This window comes from Desmodus rotundus, chromosome 12, assembly GCF_022682495.2.
Source record: "Desmodus rotundus isolate HL8 chromosome 12, HLdesRot8A.1, whole genome shotgun sequence".
NCBI classification, from domain to species: domain Eukaryota; kingdom Metazoa; phylum Chordata; class Mammalia; order Chiroptera; family Phyllostomidae; genus Desmodus; species Desmodus rotundus.
The window spans coordinates 46,502,305-46,523,079 of NC_071398.1; the positions used below are offsets into that span (position 1 = coordinate 46,502,305).

The following is a 20,775-nucleotide window of genomic DNA, read 5'->3' on the forward strand; positions in this document are numbered from 1 at the left end:
TGGGTGGGGAGTGTGTCCCCAGGCGGCTGCGCCGGCCGCCTGCATTCAGCCAACCAGCGGCCGCAAGGAGGGGCGTAGCTACATCCCAAATTGGAGAGAGAGGGCGTGGCCTGCCTCCCAAGTTAGAAGGATGGGTGTGGCTCAGGGCCCTGTTGGGCGTGGCCTAGCCATACTTGGGCGGGGGGGGCGTGGCACAGCTTGGCGCGCAGCGGCTCTGGGCCTGCGCGCGCGGGAGTCAGGGGTCACGGCGGCGTAGTCTGTGGCGGGAAGCGCTGTTTGAAGCGGGTGAGTAAAGGAAGGAGGATTGCAAGGGACTCTGTCTGGCAGGGAAGGGGGCTTGAGGAGCCGCGCGCGTAGGCCTGAGAGAGGGTTGTGAGGGGTCGCTTGGTCGTGGCGGCGGGAGGGAACCCCTAGGCTCGGGGACGCGCGGAAGTGGGGCAGGGGCCAGGTTGGAGGCGCGCGGGGATGTGACGGGGGTGGGGGTCCCTTGGCTGTTGCTGGGAGCCCATCGCTGGCCGCCCAGGCCCGGGGCGAGGTGAGGAACGCGTTCTGGAGGGCTAGGGCCACCGAATCCCGGTGGCATTGGGGGACTGAATTGTACACGTGGAGGCATGGCGTCATTATTTACCAAATATTGAGTACTCTGTGCCAGGCACTGCTATAAAAGTAGAAGCTACAGCACGAACTAGTCAGAGTAAGTTCTGCCTCAGGCCAAAAGAGACAGTTGCCAAGTGATAAGTAACAATGATAAAGCAGTGCTTTAAGGCTTTGATATGTTATCTGAAGTGAAATACAGCAGAGTATCCGGCTTCATTGGCTGGAGTGCTCGGGAATCTCCTCTCTGGGGAAGTGACGTGGGAGAGAGGTCGGCCATATAAAGAAAAACCCGGACAGAGGGACCACAAAGTGCAAAGGCCTTGAGGTAGCAAGGAGCTTGTCGTGTTTGCAGCTGGAGCGGAGAGAACAGGTGAGGGCGCGGAAGGTGTAGCCGGAACGGAGGGAACAGACCCGGTCGGGCCTTGTACACCTGCCTGTGGACTTTGGCTTTTATTCTGGCTTCGGTGGGGAGCCGTGGGAGTTTCTGAGCATCGTAGCAACATGACACGCCCCGCGATTTGAGAAACGCACCTGGGAGTGAAGATGGAAGTGGAGCAGGAACAAGAGTGGGAAGGAGGGGGACAGACCAGTTAGGAGGAGGAGGAGTAGACAGACTAGTAAGTAGGTGGCTCATCCTGCAGGGCAGGTGGAAAGAATCTGTCAGGCTCAGGTTGCCTTTGGGGTTTGAGCCAGCAGGACGGGCAGGGAAGAGGAGGCCAGGATGATTGGGGTTTGGGGTTGAGCAACAGGCTGGATGGAGAAGGCTGAGGGAGAGCAGGTTTGGGGGTGCCACTCTGTGGGTGGAGCTTAGATGGAGTGGGTGGGCAGGGTTTAGGGGGTGGTGTCAGAGTCCTAGCTTTGTAGCCCCACCTACTCCAGGAACCTGTTGTTGCCTTGTCTCCCCTTCAGTCCTACACTTCCCCACGCAGGCCTCTCCTGTCCCTTAGAGAGGTTCCTTCCCCACTCAGGGCCTTTGCCACACCCTTCCCTCTTCCTGGATGCTCTTTCAGTCCTTCAGTCAGCTGCTCTGTGGCAGGCCCTCTGCCCGGGCACAAAGGAACCAGGAATTCCGTTCAGTTGGGGGAAGGAGAGGAAATCTACACAGAGGCAGAGCTAGTCTCTGTGGGCCCAGAGAAGCTGGGGGCTCCAGGAAGACTCACAGGGTCGGTGACACTGGAGAGCAGTCTAAAGTGACATGACTCGAAGTGGCCTGCGTTCCAGCACTGTGCTCGGGACCCTGACTTAAGTGAGCCTCTGACCCTGTTCGGGGGGCGCTCCCAGCCGGAAGCCATCCTGGCTAGGGGTGCACATGTGCAGTTACGGAAGCAGCACGCAGCGCTGTGGGAGCCCCCAGGGCGGGCAGAGGACCAGCCTGGAGGCGTTGTGGATGCAGAAGAGTCGGGTGCCCAAGAAAAAGGAGCATTTTGTTCAGCAAACCCTTCTCGAGGCCCTGCCCTCGAGGGGTCCCGGTTTGGTGAGGGAGTCAGACAGAGGCCCATGTGGTCTGAGGCTGCGACAATGGCAGCGGGAGTCAGGGAGGCCCAGTCTGTCTGCCCTGCTGGGCAGAGGGCAGGTCACCTGTGGATCTCCCCTGACGCACCTGGAGGCTGGGTTCTGGGGTGCAGGTCAACAGCAGGCTCTAGGGCCAGCCTGCCTGGGACTGAACCCCGGCTGTGCCCCTGTGATCTGTCTGTGCCACCTTGGACAGGTAGCTTCACCTCTCTGAGGCTCGGTTCCAGTAATTGTATGTATCAGAAGGTCATCGGCAGCACCTACCTCGAAGTTTTTGTGACAAGTCCGTGCGTTCCCTCAAGTCCGTGCGTTCCCTCCTCCATTCTTTCAGAAGATGTTTGTTGAGCATGTGCTCTGTCTCAGGCGCTCTTCTGGGTGCAGGAGACAAAAGACAAAGATCCCTGCTCTCAGCTCCTTGTGGGGACAGACAATAAACAAGATAATAGCCCTGGCAGGTGTGGCTCAGTGTATTGACTGCGTGCAGGCCTGCAAACTGAAAGGTCACTGGTTCGATTCCCGGTCAGGGCACATGCCTGGGTTGTGGGCCAGGTCCCCAGTTAGGGGTGTCCAAGAGGCAACTAATTGATGTATCTCTCGCACATCAATGTTTCTGTCCCTCCCTTTTTCCCTCCCTTCCCATCTCTCTAAAATAAATAAATAATAATAAAAACAAGGTAATAAACCATGGCTCTCAGGTTTGAGTGCACAGTGCTGGACCCCACTCCCAAGGGCTGGATTCCGGGGCTCAGGGCACGGACCTGGCAATTCACATTCCAACAAGCTCCCACCCAAAACTCAAGCTGTGGGTCCGGGGACCACACTTAGAGAACGCCAAAAACTGATATAGTGCCCCAGACAGCGACAAGTGACTTCAAGGAAAATAAAGCAGGGAAAGGCGTTGGAGGGTGGCGGGACAGGGCAGTGGGGCTACGCTTTTAAACAGGCCTCATGGAGAAGGTGACATTTGAACAAAGGCCTGGAGGAGGGGCGGGAGGAAGCCGCAGGGCCATCTGGGGAAGAACCTTTGGCAAGGCAGAGGGGACAGCCTGTGCAAAGGTCCTGAGGCAGGACCAAGCATGGAGTGTTGAAGGAAGAAGAGAGGAGGCCAGAGGCTGGAGCTGAGGGAGCAGTGGGGAGGTGGGGGAGGTGGTGTCTGAACCAGGACGATTGTGCAGTGTCTTGTGGGCCAGGATGCGGACTTGACTTTAACTCAGCACAAGACAGGCCCCAGGGGCTGGCTCTGAGCAGGGGAGGGATGGCCTGCCCTGCCCTGGGTGCAGAGGATCGTTCTGACTGCTGTGTGGAGAGCAGGGTGGGAGGGAGACCCAGAAGAGGCCCGTCATGCAGCAGGCTTTTCTCCGGTGCCCTCTCTGTGCCCGTTGCTGTTGTAGGCTCTGGCCATATACTTCAGTAAGCTCATCTTCCAGCAGGGGGAGACAAACAGCAGAGCTCTGGGACAGAGAGAGAAGCCCAGCAGGGGGCTGAGAAGCCCTGGGACTTCCATTAGGAGGCAGAGCTAGTGGATTTGCAGATAGAGCTAGCGTGCTGTCTGAGGGGAAGAGAAGTTGCGGCTACTCAGTGGTGGCTGGCTGATGAGAGCTGCTGTTTATTGAATGGGGGGTGATCAGGAGCTGGCTCTGCAGTCTGAGGAGCCTGGAGAGACATCCTCACGGTGTGGGCAGCTGGGCCTAGGGGGTGGGCTGGGCAGAGGTACCATACTCTAAGGCAGGAGTGATGGGTGCAGGAATGGCATTTAAAGCCCCAAGGTTGGGTGAAATGGGATGAGAACACCAAGGGAGTGCGGGTCACTGAGAAACCAGCACCCAGAGAGGGCACCCAGTGTTGTGTTCCTGCCGCAGGTGCTGGTCAGGATCAGCTGCTGAAGGGGTGAGAACGAGGAGAGCACAGCATTTTCTGGGCTCCTGTCTGGTGCCAGGGCACCTGAGGGGCACCCGGGCCTCCTCCTTCTAATGCTGCCTTGCCTGAGGGTGCGTTAAGGGCCATGCCTGGGATAGGGAACTAGCACGGGAACTTGGTTTTGCTGCTGCTGACACCTTCCCTCCCACCGTACCCACTCGGCCACAGCCCACTGACCCAGGGCAGCCAGCAGGCCCCCTAGTGCCCCCCACCCTGCCAGGCCAGGCTTGGCCACTCCTCTGGATTCCTGTAAGCCCCTCAGCTTGCTGTGCCCCACATTAAGAAAAAAGTATTTATTTACCCCAGCTGGTGTGGCTCAGTGGATTGAGTGCCAGCCTGTGAACCAAAGGGTCGCCAGTTCTATTCCAAGTCAGGGCATGTGCCTGGGTTGTGGGCCAGGTCCCCAGTAGGGGGTGCCTGAGAGGCAACCACACATTGATGTTTCTCTCCATCTCTTTCTCCTTCCCTTCCCCTGGCTCTCTAAAAATAAATAAACAAAATCTTTCTTTTAAAAAAATGTTCATTAATTTTTTTAGAGAGAGAGGGGAAGGGAGGGAGAAAGAGAGGGAGAGACTTATCAGTGGGAGAGAGAAACATTGACTGGTTGCCTCTCCTACGTGCCCCCATCAGGGACCAAACCCAGCCTAGTCACATGCCCTGAGCAGGAATCGAACCAGCAACCTTTTGCTTTGTGGGACGATGCTCAACCAACTGAGCCACACCTGTCAGGGCTGCCCCACATTTTCTAAAACAGTTACTTTTTTTTAATACAAAAGGTAACGCCCTGAGTCCACGTTCTGCACCTTGTGTTCGCTCTCTAACAATGTGGCTTTCAGAGCCCTCTGGGTCGGTACACAGGGCACTTCCTCATCCCTTTGTCCAGCTGCATAATATTCCGTGGGGCGGAGTCAATCTCATTTATTTAAACAGTCCCCCCAGGGGAGAACATTTAGGTGGTTTCCAACCTTTTGCCTTCGCAAACAGTGCTGCCGGAAATAGCCTGGTAAACACAGGCTTTTATCATGCGATACCGTATTTGTAGCACTAACCCCTGCATGTGGAATCATGGTCTCCCTGCTTTGATTTCTTAACTGAGGTCTAATTTACGCAGAGTGACTTGCATGGTCTCTGGCGTACTGCTGGGTGTACAGTGTGTTCCCATCACCCCAGAAAGTCCCCCCACGCCCCCTCCCCGTCAGTCTCTCCCACCCTAGAAGCAGCGGCTAGCCTGATTTCTAGCACCAGAGATGAGTCGATTGTACAACTCCATGTAAACATCAGCATACAATATATGCCCTTTTTAAGCGGAGGTGAAATGACCCGCTTTAAAGGGCACAGTCAGTGGCATTTAGCGGGTTCACCAACTTGTGTGGCCACCACCTCTCGCCGGTTCCAGAGCACTTCTGATGCCCCGGAAGGAAACCCCTCACCCCTCTGCAGGCACACCCCATTCCCCCAGTGTGTGCTCCGGTGTCTGGCTTCTTTCACACGTGTTTGAGGTGCGTCCATCCTGTGTGTGTGTCGGTAGCTGCCTCCTTTCTACCGCTGAGGCACGTGCCTTTGCGGACCAGCGTTTGCTGCAACACGTCCCAGTCAGCTCAGGGTTTTCCTGTGCTGCCAAGGTCTAGGCTAAGCTGCTATAACAAAGAGTCCCCAAAGCACAGTGACCCAGGCAAGATACAAATCTCTTTCTCCACCTAACCATCCAAAGGCAGGCAGGAATGCAAGATGGGTGGGCAGCTCTGCTCCAGAAAGGTTGTCGAAGGCCCAGGTTCCTTCCATCTTGTTGCTCTGCATTGCCTGCAGTGCAGGCCTCATCCTGGTGGTCAAGGTTGGCTCCCGCCATCTGGAAGGGGGAAGAGGCTGAAGGGCAGGCCTCCGCTTCAGGCTGTACCAGAAGCTGAACACCTTCCAGTCACCTTTGGTCCCTGAGCTAGAATTCGGTCATGGAACCATCACCCAGCAGTGCATCCTGGGAAATGTAATCTCAGCCTGGGCTGCCTGTGGCAGCTCCAAGGCCAGGGATCTGTTGCAAAAAGGACCAAAGGGATGCTGGATCTGGGGGCTAGTTGTGGGACCCAGAGGTGTTTCCTTGAACTCGGACAGCTGACCTGTCCCTGATCCCCTTCTCCCTTCCGGCTGGGTCTCAGCCTGGTGCTTAAATGTGTACTGTTTTAAAACTTTTTCTTTTTTAATAATTTCAAATGTACAGGAAAGTGGAAAGAATAAAAAAAGTACAAAGAACAAGTGAAGCCAGATTCACCTGTTTTCACATTTTACCCTGTTTGTTACGATTTGCTTGCACACTTTAAAAAAGCATTTTCAAAAATATTTCCGTAAGAGTTACTTACCTCTGAAATACTTGACTGAGTGTTCCCTTAGAATATTCTCTTACCGAACCACAGCGAGCTACTAGCTCAAATAGGCTTAACCTGAATAGTCTCAAGTCTAATCTACCAGAGAATATGTACCTTTACATCAGCACCACCTGTCAAAATGGACCCCCGAATAGAGTCTCACAGGTCACAAGGAAGAAACCATAAACGTGTGTGAATAACGACTTGATGTGAGCGCATCGGCTGTGGCGGCAGAGAGGGGGCGAGACGCAGGTGGCAGCACGTTGACGCTTGGGGAGGCCAGGGAAGGGGGCACATTCAAAATAAAGAGCGCTTTAATGTTTGTGAAGGGGTGGGCAGCCTCGGAGCGTTCCGGCCGGGAAGGGACCTAGTCAGGTGCGTGCGTCAGGGTGGTGGCTGGCCCAGAGGAGGCACTGCCCAGCAGCCTGTTGAATGAAGGCCTGGGCTGATGGGCTGATGGGTAGGCGAGGACATCAAGGACAGGGGTTTGTAGGAAAGAGAGGGGCGTGCTGAGGACCAGGCCTGTGACCGAGGCTGGGACAGGGTGTGTGCGGCCCGTGGCAAGGGGTCTGCAAGGGGCAAGTAAACCAGGGACGAAGGAGTGTGCGGGGTGTGGACACGTGAGGCAAGGGCTAGACTGCAGTGCCGAGTGGGATGTAATCATATTGGATAATTACAATTATATTGGATAATTATACCAACATAATTATATTGGGTAATATAATTACGTTGGATATAATTACGTGTGGAGCACCTGGAACATGCCGGCACCTATGAGCCCGCAGGTGGGAGGCCTTTCCAGACCCTGGAGCCTGTCACGGTGGGCACAGGGTGGGCTGTGGAGGACACGGCATCCCTCACCCAGCCCCGAACTTGTCCAGCAGGATGCATGAAAAGCGGCGGCCGGGCCCGGGGCCCGGGGTGCCCCCGAAGCGGGCCCGTGCTGGCCTCTGGGATGAGGACGAGGCACCCCGGCCATCCCAGTTTGAGGAGGAGTTGGCACTGATGGAGGAGATAGAGGCAGAGCGCCGGCTGCAGGAGCAGGAGGAAGAGGAGCTACAGCCCGCCCTGGAGGGGGCTGTGGACAGTGAGACCTGGAACCCCCTGTGCCCCCACCCACCTTGCCTCCAAACAGAGTCAGCCACAGAGCTCACCTCTGACCTCTGACCTCTGGCCCAAAGGGTCGACCTTTCACCCCATGCCATTAATGCTACCTCTGTTGCCTGCTGCTTCTACTCTGACCTTGACCCTTGACCTGGCAGTCCCTCTTGAGTTTCCTGCCTGTTCCAGACCACCAGCTCCACTTGACTTTCCTTTCGCCAGGCTGGGCTGGGAGGGCAGGTACTTCTGTCTGAGGGAGGACCACCAGTCCACATAGCCCGACCTTACCCCCGCAGGGCAGTTCTCCCCAGCAGCAGTAGATGCCCGCTGGCTTCGGCCCGCCCCGCCCTCCCTGGACCCCCAGACAGAACCCCTCATCTTCCAGCAGTTGGAGATCGACCATTATGTGGGTGAGTTTGGGGGACAGAGGATCAGGGGTGGCAGGTGGAGCCCGGGCCAGGTTGGCCCTGTGGCTCTGTGTGTGCCAGATCGTCCCGGCGGCCTGGCGCAGTGCCTGGGGCTGTGGGAGGGAGCGAGGGGGGGTCAGGGCTGGGGCTGCCCAGGGTGGGCAGCAAGGGGTCTGGCAGGGGGGTCAGAGCGCAGGTGCGGGGGGGAGGGGGCGTGACTGCAAAGGGGCAGCGCGCGGGGGCTGTTTAGAATGACAGAACTGTCTGTACCCTGATTCTGCTGGTGGCTCCACGAACTCTACACGGGTTGAAGTTCATAACCTCACATACACCAGGTCGATTTTACTTCAAAAAAAATTTTTTTTTTGGCCAAAAACAGGTTGGGGCTCCCTCTAACTGTGGGGTGGAAAGCAGGCTGTAGGGGACAGGGTTGCAGTGGAAGGGCTGAGATGAGGTGTGTGGCGAATACAGCTGGCTGATTAGGGCTGAAGCACCTCAAGCAACAGGAATGGGGGGCCGTGTTCCCAGTGCAGGAGGGGAGGGGGAGGCAAGCCTTGGAGGAGTCTGGGGCCATCCCTGGCTCACCCTGTCACACCCCCAGGCCCAGCACGTCCCCTGCCTGGGGCGCCCCCGCCACCCCACAGCTCTGTACCTGTGCTCCGCGCCTTTGGGGTCACCGACGAGGGTGTCTCCATCTGCTGCCACATCCACGGCTTTGCACCCTATTTCTACACCCCTGCGCCTCCTGGTGAGTGGCCCTGACCCAGAAGACCCCTCCACTCCCCTGACCACCTGGTGGCCCCTGCACTTCTGACCGGCCCTCCCACTGGGTCTCCCACCCCCAGGTTTTGGGCCTGAGCACCTGGATGACCTGCAGCGGGAGCTGAATGGGGCCATCAGCCGGGACCAGCGTGCAGGGAAGGAGCTCAAGGGGCCGGCCGTGCTGGCCGTGGAGCTGTGTTCCCGGGAGAGTACGTGCCACTGGGGGCCTGGGTTGGGGGTGGGGAGGGTCCCTCCGGCCTGGTGCCATCCTCCTCTGTCCTCCACAGGCATGTTCGGGTACCATGGGCACGGCCCCTCCCCGTTCCTGCGCATCACCCTGGCCCTGCCCCGCCTCGTGGCCCCCGCTCGCCGCCTCCTGGAGCAGGGCGTCCGTGTGGCAGGCCTGGGCACCCCCAGCTTCGCACCCTATGAGGCCAACGTTGATTTTGAGATCCGGTACAAGCCCCCACCTGGCCTCTCTGCCCCCCCACCCCACTCCCCCTGGCCGGCCTCTGCCCACTGACCTCATCTCCCTCTAGGTTCATGGTGGACGCCGACATCGTGGGCTGCAATTGGCTGGAACTCCCTGCTGGGACATATGTCCTGAGGCTAGAGGGGAAGGTGCGGGACTCCACCAGGGGTGGGGGACAGGGAGCTGGGTCCCTGCAGCCACTGACACCCCCTGTCCCTCAGGCCACCCTGTGTCAGCTGGAGGCAGACGTGCACTGGTCAGATGTGGTCAGTCACCCGCCAGAAGGGGAGTGGCAGCGAATCGCACCCCTGCGTGTGCTCAGCTTCGACATCGAGTGTGCTGGCCGCAAAGGTCTGTCCCTAGGGCAGGGTCCGTGGGCAGTGGGGATGGAGCGAAGTGGACGGGCGAGGGGAGGTTGGTGGTGCAGCTACCCTGGTGGGTCATGAGGGAGGGGCGGGGCAGGCCCATCCCCTTCACCCCCTCCTTCCTCCCTGCACAGGCATCTTCCCTGAGCCCGAGCGGGACCCTGTGATTCAGATCTGCTCTCTGGGCCTGCGCTGGGGCGAGCCGGAGCCCTTCCTGCGCCTGGCGCTCACCCTGCGGCCCTGCGCCCCCATCCTGGGTGCCAAGGTGCAGAGCTATGAGCGGGAGGAAGAGCTGCTCCAGGTGACTCTTGTCCGCGTCCCCCCATTTTCCTTAGCACTCCCACCCCGACCTCCACACCCCAGGCTTGAGGCCATTTTCTGAGCTCTCCTGATCCTGAGGCTTGTGTCCCTGGGCTCAGCCCCCTTCGCATTGAGGGGTGAGCGTTTTCCCTCTGGGCTCTGTGTTATTTCCAAAAGCAGCTGCCCGATCTTTCTACCACAGGCAGGAAGAACCTAGGACTGCTCGTGGGGGCTTCCAGAACATTCCGGGGCTGGGAGGGATTCGTGGTAGGGGGGTAACCAGGATGACAAGCCCGTTGTGTGCCTGCGCCCCATGGCAGGCCTGGTCAACCTTCATCTGCACCATGGACCCCGACGTGATCACTGGCTACAACATCCAGAACTTTGACCTTCCTTACCTCATCTCCCGGGCCCAGCACCTCAAGGTAGGGTGGGCGCTGGGGGAGGCTTGACTTCAGACACCGCTCTGGTGGCTTAGGGTGTGGGCAGCCACCCCGCACCTCCCCCCACCCGGTCCCTTGTGGCTCTGTCCCTGCGGTGGTCTACCTGGCTCTCACCTGCAGCCTGCCACCCCCAGCAGCTCCAGAGGCACCCCTGAAAACCCTGTTCTGTCTTGTCCCCGCCCTGCTCCGAGTCCCGGAGCTCACTGCGGCGCTTGCGGATGCGAGGAGGGCATTTACGGTTAGGCAGGAAAACCCCTGTGCATTCAGAGGTGCAGACTGAGCGAGGAGGGGTGCAAGGCCTTGTCTTCTAGGCTCTAAAATATGTCAGCAAGGAACAAGGAAATGGGGGTTCCATGAAGTATGTGGCAAAACCTGGGTGCCTGTGGAACCTGGGTTACTCCCTTGGGCTGCTGTAGCCAAACCTCACCGACAGCGGCTGTCTTGCTCTCTGGGGGCTGCAAGTCCAAGATCAAGGTGTCACAAGCTCAGTTCCCTCTGAGGCCTCTCTCCTTTCTCTGGCAGCCTCAGGTTCCTGGGGGTTAGATAGCATTCTCCCTGTCTCTGCTGCATCCTCCCCCTCTGCCTGGCTGCTCCAGTTGCCCCTTGTTCTAAGGACACGGTCACACTGGGTCAGGGTCCCCCCAACCTCCTGCACTCCCCCGCCTTGGCTGCAGCCCCGCTCAGGCCTCTCCCCTCTGCCTGGTCCCTCCCAGGTCAGCGTCTCCAGTGCAGACGCCTCTCCTGACCCCAGACCCAGCTCTCTGCACTGACCTTGCTTGGGCTCCCACCCAGCCGTACCCCAGGGCCCCCACCCTCTGCACCCACCACCTTCCCACTGAGCTCAGCGACCTCCCGTCTGCTCCTCCAGCTCCTTATCTGGGTACAGCCGTCCTTTCTTCCTTTACCTTTAACAGCTACCAGGCCCCTGACTGCTGGTCTGGCTGGCCCCCCCAGTCCACACCTCCCAGCCCCCCGCCCAGCTGGAAGGGGGCTGCATTGTAAGGAGTCCCAAGGGTGGTCTGGGCTCCATTCCCCTGGCACAGGCCTGGGTGCCCCAGGTCAGGGCCACCTGCCCCCCTCTGCAGCTGCCTGCCTGCTGTGTATCCTCAGGTGGATGGGTTCCCCTTCCTGGGCCGAGTGGCCGGCCTCCGCTCCACTATCCGGGACTCCTCCTTCCAGTCGAAGCAGACTGGCCGGCGGGAGAGCAAGGTGGTCAGCATGGTGGGCCGCGTGCCAATGGACATGCTGCAGGTGCGGCTGGGCCAGGGGGTGGGCAGGTTTTGTCCCCGTGGGGCCGCCATCCAGGGCCTGTGCCCACACTGCGCCTCTGCCCCAGGTGCTGCTGCGAGAGTACAAGCTCCGCTCCTACACGCTCAACGCCGTGAGCTTCCACTTCCTGGGTGAGCAGAAGGAGGACGTGCAGCACAGCATCATCACCGACCTGCAGGTGTGCCCCCAGCTGTGACCTCTGACCCCACATCCTACCCCCAGACCTCACATCCGCCTCCTGTCTCTAACCTCTGACCCTGCCTCCCGTGCCCCCTGCCCCATCTCTGATCCCACCCCTTCATCTACTTCTCTGACCTCAGCCTTCCCTAGACCTTCCTGACCTTGGACTCCAACCTCCCATCTGTGCTCCTGACCTTCATCTTCCCCTCCTGCCCCCAACCCCTGACCTTGCCCTGCAGATGTAACTATTTCTGCTTGCTCATGTGATCTCTAGCACCGTGACCTTGATTCTGCTGTCACGTACACCAGCCCCTCACACCGCTCCCTCCTCCCCCAACCCCCTGGACTCCTGCTCCCCACCCGGATCCCCACCCTCTCACTGCCCCCCTGACGCTGCCGTCGGTGCCTGTCCCCAGAACGGGAATGACCAGACGCGCCGCCGCCTGGCGGTATACTGCCTCAAGGACGCCTTCCTGCCGCTGCGGCTGCTGGAGCGGCTCATGGTGCTGGTGAACGCCATGGAGATGGCACGCGTCACCGGCGTGCCCCTGGGCTACCTGCTCACCCGTGGCCAGCAGGTCAAGGTGGTGTCCCAGCTGCTGCGGCAGGTCAGTAGGCTAAGCCCAGGACGGGCCTCAGGTACCTGGCTGGGGGAAGCCCCTCCTTCCTGTCTGAGACCACCCTCCATTTCCTGCCTCCTCCCCTCCTAGGCCATGCGGGAGGGGCTGCTGATGCCCGTGGTGAAGACAGAGGGTGGCGAGGACTACACGGGAGCCACGGTCATTGAGCCCCTCAAAGGGTGAGACCACCAAGGCTGGGCTGGGGGCGCTGGTGTGGGGGCAGTGGGGTGGCTCTAGCCCTGACTCTTCCTGCACCAACAGGTACTACGACGTCCCCATCGCCACCCTGGACTTCTCCTCGTTGTACCCGTCCATCATGATGGCCCATAACCTGTGCTACACCACGCTGCTGCGGCCTGGGGCCGCCCAGAAACTAGGGTATGGCGCCCTCCCGCGGCATGCGGCCCACCAGGCCCGCCAGGGGCCGGGCTCAGGCAGGGTGGGGCTGGGGAGCTGAAATAGTGAGGAGGGGAGAGGAGATGGGGGGTGGGTAGGTGGGAGGCCTGGCGTCACCCCCCCGCCATCCTCTGACCCAGCCTGACCGAGGACCAGTTCATCAAGACACCCACCGGGGATGAGTTTGTGAAGACGTCGGTGCGGAAGGGGCTGCTGCCCCAGATCCTGGAGAACCTGCTCAGCGCCCGGAAGAGGTGGGCTGGGGGGCTCCACCCACCCCTGCTCAGAGCTCAGACCTGCCCAGACTCCCGGCAATCCCTGTGCCTCGCAGGTTACCCCCAGTGCTGCAGGGCCACACTTAACCGCACTGTGTGTGAGTTAGAATAGGTCGCCCCCTTCGGGCAGCTCCCCTCACCCCCAGTGCCGGCCCCCTCTGAGCAGTACATGGTGCACACACCTGCACCTGGGACCCCTGTGCTCAGACCCGGGCTTCCTGCCCCCCCCAGATCTGGGACTCCGCCCCAGTGGCCTGTGCTTCTCCCTCCCCCCAGGGCCAAGGCCGAGCTGGCCAAGGAGACGGATCCCCTGCGGCGGCAGGTCTTGGATGGGCGGCAGCTGGCGCTGAAAGTGAGCGCCAACTCTGTGTACGGCTTCACTGGCGCCCAGGTGGGCAAGCTGCCGTGCCTGGAGATCTCACAGGTGAGTGCTCGGGCCCCACAGGGTGTGGCAGAGGGACAGGACACCGTGCTGAGGGAACCAGGCCTCTGGGGGGCACGTCCAGGGGTCCGGGCCAGTCACCCCAGCTCTCAGGCCTTTTGGAGAGGGGTGCCTGAGCGACTGCCCATTCAATTCAACACTCACTGCCAGACTTGGCCGTGGGCTGGGCCTTGCGCCGTGGGTCCAGCAGGTGATGAAGCGGGCCAGAGTTTCCGCCCTCCCGCAGTGCCCAGTCTAGTGGGGGCGCAGAGGCCACTGGGAGTAGCCACAGCTTTGCAGACAGATAAGTGGGGGAGGGACCTGGCAGGGCGGGGCAGGTGAGGCCAAAGACGTGGGGAGAGCAGCTGTTTTACCCATCCTTCACCGGCTGGCCGCAGTCCCCCACACACCCCATGTCCCCAGCAGCTACACCCAGCCCACATCCTCCCCTGGTCCCAGGGGGCAGGGGAGCAGGTCTCCTCCCTCCTTCTCATAGGAGAACTGGGGGTCACGCAACAGCACAGTCAGGCTCTGGCGCCTGACTTGCTGTGTGTCCCTGGTCACCGCACCATGAGGTACGAGGGCCCCCTCCTGCCCCGGACATGAGGACCACAGTGAGGATGCTTGGGGGGGGGGGCTCGCTCGGCGCTGTGCTTGGAGGATCAGCTGGGCCCAGGGCCTCCTCCCCCTACCCCTGCAGCATACCAGCCCCGCTTACCAGAGGCAGCTGTGTGCCAGGACAGAAACAGACCCGAGATGCGACCACAGAGGCTCTGAGGTTCTGCCCAGCTGGGAGCTGTGCCGCAGCTCACAGCCTAAGCAGGACTTCAAAAGGTCTTCCTGTCCAGCCTCCTGCCCCGGCCCTTGTGCCAGCCCTGGCGTGGCTCTGGGAGAAAGGCTGAGAAGAACAGCCGATGGGAGGGGCTGCGGCACACCCACACCACCTGCAGCTGGTGGTGGCCCCAGCCTGCGCTCAGGCCCAGTGACTTACTAGAAGGACTCAGACTCAGAAGAGCTGTTGGACTCACAGTTAGGATTTGATGCAGTGAACTCAGATCGGCCAGGGAAACGGCACGTGGGGCAGTGTTCAGGCCCAGCCAGGTGCCAGCTACCGTGGTCCCCCTGGGGGTGCTGCGCAGACAGACAGTGCATGCTGCTCCCGTTGGTGGTGGGCGGCGGCATTGCCTGCCAGTGCTCTCACTGGAGGTTGGGCACGTGGGCCTGGCTAACCACTGTGTGGCTGACCTTGGTCTCCATGCTGTGTAGAGGTCAAGGTGATACAGTGGCCCCAGGTGAACAAAGGCCGTTGTCAGGCAGGATATTCCCAGGGCTCAGAAGTTCACTCCCAGGGGCCAGTCAAAAGCCAGGCCTCTTTTTGGGAAAAGTGAACCGCTTCCTGCATGCCACCCTGTCATTGGCCACTCACAGTCCCTGGGGACCTCCCCGAGCCGTCTGGATGTTTGGCCACTAGGCTTTTTTCGTCCCCGAGCAAGGCCAGATGAAAAGGTACAGCCTTGCTCCCTTGGGGCTCCCTCATGGGGGCTGCCGCTTCCCGGCCTTGTCTCTGGCTTTTCTCTCCGTCCCTTCCCTCCGTTTCTCTCCTGTGTGTCTTTCTCTTTGCTTCTTACTCTCTCTCAACTTTTGGGAGCAGGGGGGTGGGATAATTAAATATTGGATGCTCCCAGAAAGAGATAAAAGAAGCAGGAACATAGAGCAAGTAGAGCGAATGAAAGGTAGGTAGTAAAGTTGTGGATCGGAGCCCAGACCTCATGAGTAATCACACTAAATGCACGTGGCCTAAACGCGCTAGTTAAAGTTCAAAGATGCTTCTTCCCTGTGTGGTGGGGCTCCGTGGGTCGGGTGTTGTCCCCAGACCGAAAGGTCTCAGGTTCAGTTCCTGGTCAGGGCACATGTCTGGGTCGTGGGCCAGACCCCTGCAAGAGGCAACCTACCAACATCTTTCTCCCTCCCTTCCCCTCTCTTTAGCAAAATTGATGAAATCTTATTTTAAAAATTCAAATTTTTCTGACTAGACTCAAACAAACAAAAGCAGGCGAGTTACACCCATCTCCCATTGCGTTTGCCCCTCCTCAATCCCCAGCCTTCAGTTTCCTTGGGTTTTTTTTTTAATTTAAGATTTTATTTATTTATTTTTAGAGAGATGGGAGGGAGAAAGAGAGGGAGAGAAGCATCAATGTGTGGTTGCCTCTCCTGTGCCCCCGACTGGGGACCTAGATGGCAACCCAGGCATGTACCCTGACTGGGAATCGAACCTGCGACCCTTTGGTTTGCAGGCCGGTGCTCCATCCCCTGGGCCACACCAGCCAGGGCCATTTCCCCATTTGTAAAATGAGACTGTTGGGCAGGAAGAATTGGTCCGTCAGAGAGGCGGGGGCAACGCCCTCCCTGGGCGCACTGGACCGTGTGCAGTGTCATTTCCAGTTGCCCCAGGACAGGGGTGGCACTGCTGGCTTTCAGGGAAAGGACCATGAATGTCAGTGGTCTCGCGCCGTGAGGAGCTGCTGGTGATGTCACCAGATGTCTCGTCACCTCTGTGGGGAGAGACTGAGCCGGTGGCCTCTTCTGGCTCCAGCGTTTCCAAAGCTCATCCAATCCAGTCACCTCCCCTGTGGTGGGGACCCACTCTTTCCAACAGGCTGATAGGGAGCAGCTTATTCGCCTCATTTTGCAGATTTAGAAACTGACAGGCAAAGGGGCAGAATGGCTCACCCGAGCCCCCACCCCCAGGAAGTAGTGGAGGTGGGACCCCGAGCCCGGGCCACGGCAGAGGCCGTCACCACGTGGCTCTCTCTCCGACAGAGTGTCACTGGGTTCGGGCGCCAGATGATTGAGAAAACAAAGCAACTGGTGGAGTCCAAGTACACGGTGGAGAACGGCTACAGCGCCACTGCCAAGGTCAGGCGCCGCCCTGCCTGCTGCCCAGAAGGCATCTGGGGGCGTGCCTGATGGGGGAAGTTCAGGGGTCTCCCAGTCACATGGTTCCCCTCCTAGGTGGTATACGGTGACACTGACTCTGTCATGTGCCGGTTTGGTGTCTCCTCTGTGGCTGAAGCGATGGCTCTGGGGCGAGAGGCTGCTGACTGGGTGTCAGGCCACTTCCCCCACCCCATCCGGCTCGAGTTTGAGAAGGTACATGCCGCCCCCTTCCTGTGCTCCAAGTGGACAGGTGTGGGTCTTGCTGGTTTTGGGGAGCCTCTGTTTCTCAGGTTGCCTGCAAAGCTTACAGATGCCTCCGTGTGGGATCCCTCTGGCCTGTCAGCATCTGGGAAACCCCGATGTTCTCAGGATCTCCATTTTGCGGGTGCTCTGATCAGGGTGCTCTGGGCGTCCCATTCTTTGGGTTCATGAGCCCCAGTTTTAAGGTATTTTGCCGTGTGGATTCTTCTGAGTTGGGGGCCTTGGTTTCCGACGCCTCCGACGCCTGGGCTTTGCACGCTGTGCGGTGTTTGTTTTGACGACTCATCGCTCTTGGATTGGCTCTGGTTTGGACTTCCCTAGTACCTGTTGGGTGCGGGGACTGTGATAGCCCAGTCCTGGATCAGGGGGGCCATTTTCTGGGGCTCCCTGCTCCTGGTGTGCTGCGGACTTGGGCCGGGAAATCTCACACCGGACTTTATCCCCAGAGTTCAAAGTAGGGTCAGGCCGTGGGGTGCAGCTGCTCTGGGATTCAGACCCCCCAGTGTGGAACGGTCTCTGTCTCAGGGCTCACTCCAGGCCTTTATCCCCTCTCTTCGGGGGGTTCCCCCATCTGCCTCAGGTTCTGTCCCAGATTGGGGGCTTTCCAGGCTTCATCCTGTTTAGGGCCTGTTTCTAGGCTTGTCCCTGTGTCTGTTTCCTATTTGGGGGCCCTAGTCTTGGGGTCCTGGCATGCCGAGGATGATCCCAGGCTCAGGTGTTGGGGTCTTAGGGTTTGATCACCCAAGCACCCCAATCCCAGGTCACAGGAAACACCTGTCTGTCAGTTTCCGGGGGGAGGGGGGCATCTCGGGATTGGACACCAGCGCCTACAGTCTCAGGGGTCTCAACCTTGGGCACCCCACAGGTCTACTTCCCTTACCTGCTCATCAGCAAGAAGCGCTATGCTGGCCTGCTCTTCTCCTCCCGGCCCGACACCCATGACCGCATGGACTGCAAGGGCCTGGAGGCCGTGCGCAGGGACAACTGCCCTCTGGTGGCCAACCTCGTCACTGCCTCGCTTCGCCGCCTGCTCATTGACCGGTGGGTGTGTAGGGGGCGCCCTGGATCCAGACCTGAGGCCAGACCCCAGGCCTCTTCCCGAAGACCCAGGAGTCCCAGCCCCTCCTCCCTGGGGGCACAGGTGGCAGGCCAGCAGCTTCTCGGTGGAGAAGCGGCGGGGAGTGTGGGGTTGGACAGCTGTGGGGCTGCAGCCTGTGGCTGGGCTGGGCTCCTCCCCACCCCAGCCCCCAGCAGCCATTTGTGATGTTCCATCTGGCCCACAGAGACCCCCAGGGTGCTGTGGCCCACGCACAGGACGTCATCTCAGACCTGCTGTGCAACCGAATCGACATCTCGCAGCTGGTCATCACCAAGGAGCTGACCCGCGCGGCCGCTGACTACGCGGGCAAGCAAGCCCATGTGGAGCTGGCCGAGAGGTCTGTTGTTGGGGGGCGGGGGTCTGGACCATCCAGAAATAGCCCTACCTGCCAGCTGAGCCCACCACTTCCTGCCAGCCCTCACCCGCCGGCCTCCCCGCAGGATGAGGAAGCGGGACCCCGGGAGCGCGCCCAGCCTGGGAGACCGAGTTCCCTACGTGATCATCAGTGCCGCCAAGGGCGTGGCTGCCTACATGAAGTCCGAGGTCAGGCCCACCTGGGCTGCCCACGCCCGCCCTGCCCTCCCCGCTCTCACTTCTGCTTTCCAGAGCCGGTGGGAGGGTGTTTCCCTCTGTGTGCCCCGTGGGGCCCTGGCAGCCACCCTCAGCACAGCCAGGAGTCAGCTCCGTGATGCTCTGAGGCTCCCAGGCCTCCTGGGCCCCCCTGCCCCCCATTCTTCCAACCCCTCCCTCACTACCCGTGCAGAGGGGCCCAGCCTCACTGCACACGGCGTCCCTCCATATGTCTGTTCCCAGGTCCTTCTCTGTCTCCTTGGCCCTCATTCTCCAAACTTCTGATTCCCCCAGATCCACACCCTTCCATTTGCCCCAGGATGTCCTGCCCGGATGTCCTGTGGCCTCTGACCCCCATACTCCTCACTCAGTCCCTAGTTATCGTCTGGCCCTCAACTCTGGTCCCTGTCCCCCTTCACCCTTCATCGCTGTGAATGCTGATCCTTCCCTGGTAACCTGAGTGCCCCACCTGTGGCTGGGGACCCCCCCATGACCTATGACCCCATCCCAGGCCTGCCACTCCCCACAGGGACCGCCACACACCGTGGTCCCTGATCTGACTGGAGGACCTATCAGTGGTCTCCGTGCCCTTCATCCCAGCATCCTGCTCTCACGGCTCCCCCCACCTGGCCCCCCTCTGCTCTGGCCCTGGTGTGGTGTGACCCCGCCAACCGCTCTGCCCGCAGGACCCCCTGTTCGTGCTGGAGCACAGCCTGCCCATCGACACACAGTACTACCTGGAGCAGCAGCTCGCCAAGCCGCTCCTGCGCATCTTCGAGCCCATCCTGGGCGAGGGCCGCGCTGAGGCTGTGCTGCTGCGTAAGGGGCGCCCAGGGTGGGCGGGGGCGCCTTGGGGCTGTGGGACGGGAGGAGTGCACGCCTGCCCTCACGCCTCACCTGCAGGGGGGGACCACACGCGCTGCAAGACCGTGCTCACCAGCAAGGTGGGCGGCCTCCTGGCCTTCACCAAGCGCCAGAGCTGCTGCATCGGCTGCCGCACGGTCCTCGGCCACCAAGGTGAGCGCGGGCCCCTGCCCTCCACCCACCTCTGCCCAAGTGCCCTGGCCCGCGAGCTGGCACTGCTGACCAGATAAGGGCCCTGCCCCTAGGTTGGGGTCTCCTCTCTGCAGTCACCCCAGGAGGGTCCTGGGCCCCCCACTCGGGGGGATTCCCCAGGGAGTTTTCCCCGCACACTCGCTCCCTTGTTCTCTTGTCTCTGGGGACTTTCAGGAGTCGGGTTGGGCAGCGGGCGGGGAAGGGGCAGGGATGGAGTGGCCCGGGCCCTGGCCAGGTCCCAGCTCCCACCAGCTCGCCTGTGCTGACCACGCCCACCCCCAGGAGCCGTGTGCAAGTTCTGCAAGCCCCGGGAGTCGGAGCTCTACCAGAAGGAGGTGAGGGGGTCCGGCGCAGGCTGGGGGCGGGGGAGGGGCCAGGGCCACTGCTCAGACTCACCGTCCCCAGGTGTCCCACCTGAACGCCCTGGAGGAGCGCTTCTCACGCCTCTGGACCCAGTGCCAGCGCTGTCAGGGCAGCCTGCACGAGGACGTCATCTGCACCAGGTGAGCGTGCATGTGGGGCCCCGCCGCTGCGGCGCCCTGGTTGCCTGCCCCGGACCCTCTGCTCTGGAGCTAGGCCCAGACTCCAGGGTCTCAGACAGCAGCTCCCCCACCCCACGTTCCCTTCTGGCTGCAGGGTCTCACTGACCCTCAGCGTCCTGGGCTGCTGGATGGGCCAGTGTACTTTGCAGGGGGCAGGGTGGGGGCTACTGAGTGGAGCAGGGGCGGGCACCCACTGTCTACTTGGTAAATGGCTGCCCTGACCCCCTCCCCCAGGGTGGGGCCGGGCTTTCCCAAGGGAACGGGTGGGCGGGGCGGGTTCCCACGCCAGGTGACAGGTGATATACTGCTGGTGGCCCAGCCCCTCCGAGGGCACCCGCTGTTAACGGCTCGTCCCCACCCCCCCCCCCCCCCCCCCGCCCATGCCTGCTGAGCAAACAGCCTACTAGGGGAGGGGTGTGGGTGGGCAGCAGGCCGGGGCCAAAGTCCTGGAATCGGTCCCGCTCCGTCAGTGGGTCTAGGCATCTGGACTCAGGTGCAGCCCCAGGCAGCCAGCCCTGACCCTGACCCTGACCTCTGACCCCGCCCACAGCCGGGATTGCCCCATCTTCTACATGCGCAAGAAGGTGCGGAAGGACCTGGAGGACCAAGAGCAGCTTCTGAGACGCTTTGGGCCCCCTGGCCCCGAGGTCTGGTGACCTCTGAACTCTGCTGGTTTCCCATGAGGGCCTTGGGGGGGTGGGATTGGTGGAGAATCAATAAAGTTTGGGCCTTTTGTTACCCGGTGCTTTGTGGTCGGTGTCTGGGGGCATGAGGCCCACTGCACGAGGGCCTGGGTGGGGCGTCTCCACTCTCTAGGATCCCCTGACCCTGAGGATGCCCCCACTGGGCCTCCTCCCCTCTGGGCACGGCCCCTGGACTCCCGCCCCTGCTGCCAGCCCATGAGGGCCAAGTGCCT

The 20,775-nt window shown here is 60.7% G+C and overlaps 1 protein-coding gene across 2 annotated transcripts; it reads left to right on the forward strand.

Moving 5' to 3' along the window:
* The first annotated feature begins 214 nt into the window (after positions 1-214).
* On the forward strand, positions 215-20,597 carry POLD1 (DNA polymerase delta 1, catalytic subunit). Of its 2 annotated transcripts, XM_024566453.3 has the most exons (27): positions 215-285; positions 7,268-7,470; positions 7,781-7,894; positions 8,493-8,639; positions 8,737-8,862; positions 8,941-9,109; positions 9,193-9,274; positions 9,347-9,476; positions 9,625-9,791; positions 10,111-10,215; positions 11,344-11,484; positions 11,570-11,680; positions 12,099-12,290; positions 12,393-12,481; positions 12,564-12,680; positions 12,839-12,952; positions 13,250-13,397; positions 16,215-16,310; positions 16,407-16,544; positions 17,458-17,633; positions 17,876-18,028; positions 18,132-18,234; positions 18,948-19,080; positions 19,165-19,278; positions 19,600-19,652; positions 19,723-19,820; positions 20,410-20,597. In XM_024566453.3, the coding sequence occupies exons 2-27, from the start codon at positions 7,269-7,271 to the stop codon at positions 20,513-20,515; spliced, it is 3,324 nt and encodes a 1,107-aa protein (XP_024422221.1). In that variant the 5' UTR covers positions 215-285; position 7,268; the 3' UTR covers positions 20,516-20,597. The 2 variants fall into 2 exon arrangements, with proteins under 2 accessions (XP_024422221.1, XP_053770869.1); XM_053914894.1 differs by lacking the exons at positions 16,215-16,310; positions 16,407-16,544.
* The last annotated feature ends 178 nt before the right edge of the window (positions 20,598-20,775 follow it).

Coding starts and splice junctions, on each gene's coding strand:
- POLD1 (XM_024566453.3), top strand. CDS start 7,269: ATGCATGAAAAGCGGCGGCCGGGCCCGGGGCCCGGGGTGCCCCCGAAG. Junction 9,275..9,346: donor TCCTGAGGCTAGAGGGGAAG/GTGCGGGACTCC, acceptor CCTGTCCCTCAG/GCCACCCTGTGTCAGCTGGA. Junction 13,398..16,214: donor CGTGCCTGGAGATCTCACAG/GTGAGTGCTCGG, acceptor TCTCTCCGACAG/AGTGTCACTGGGTTCGGGCG.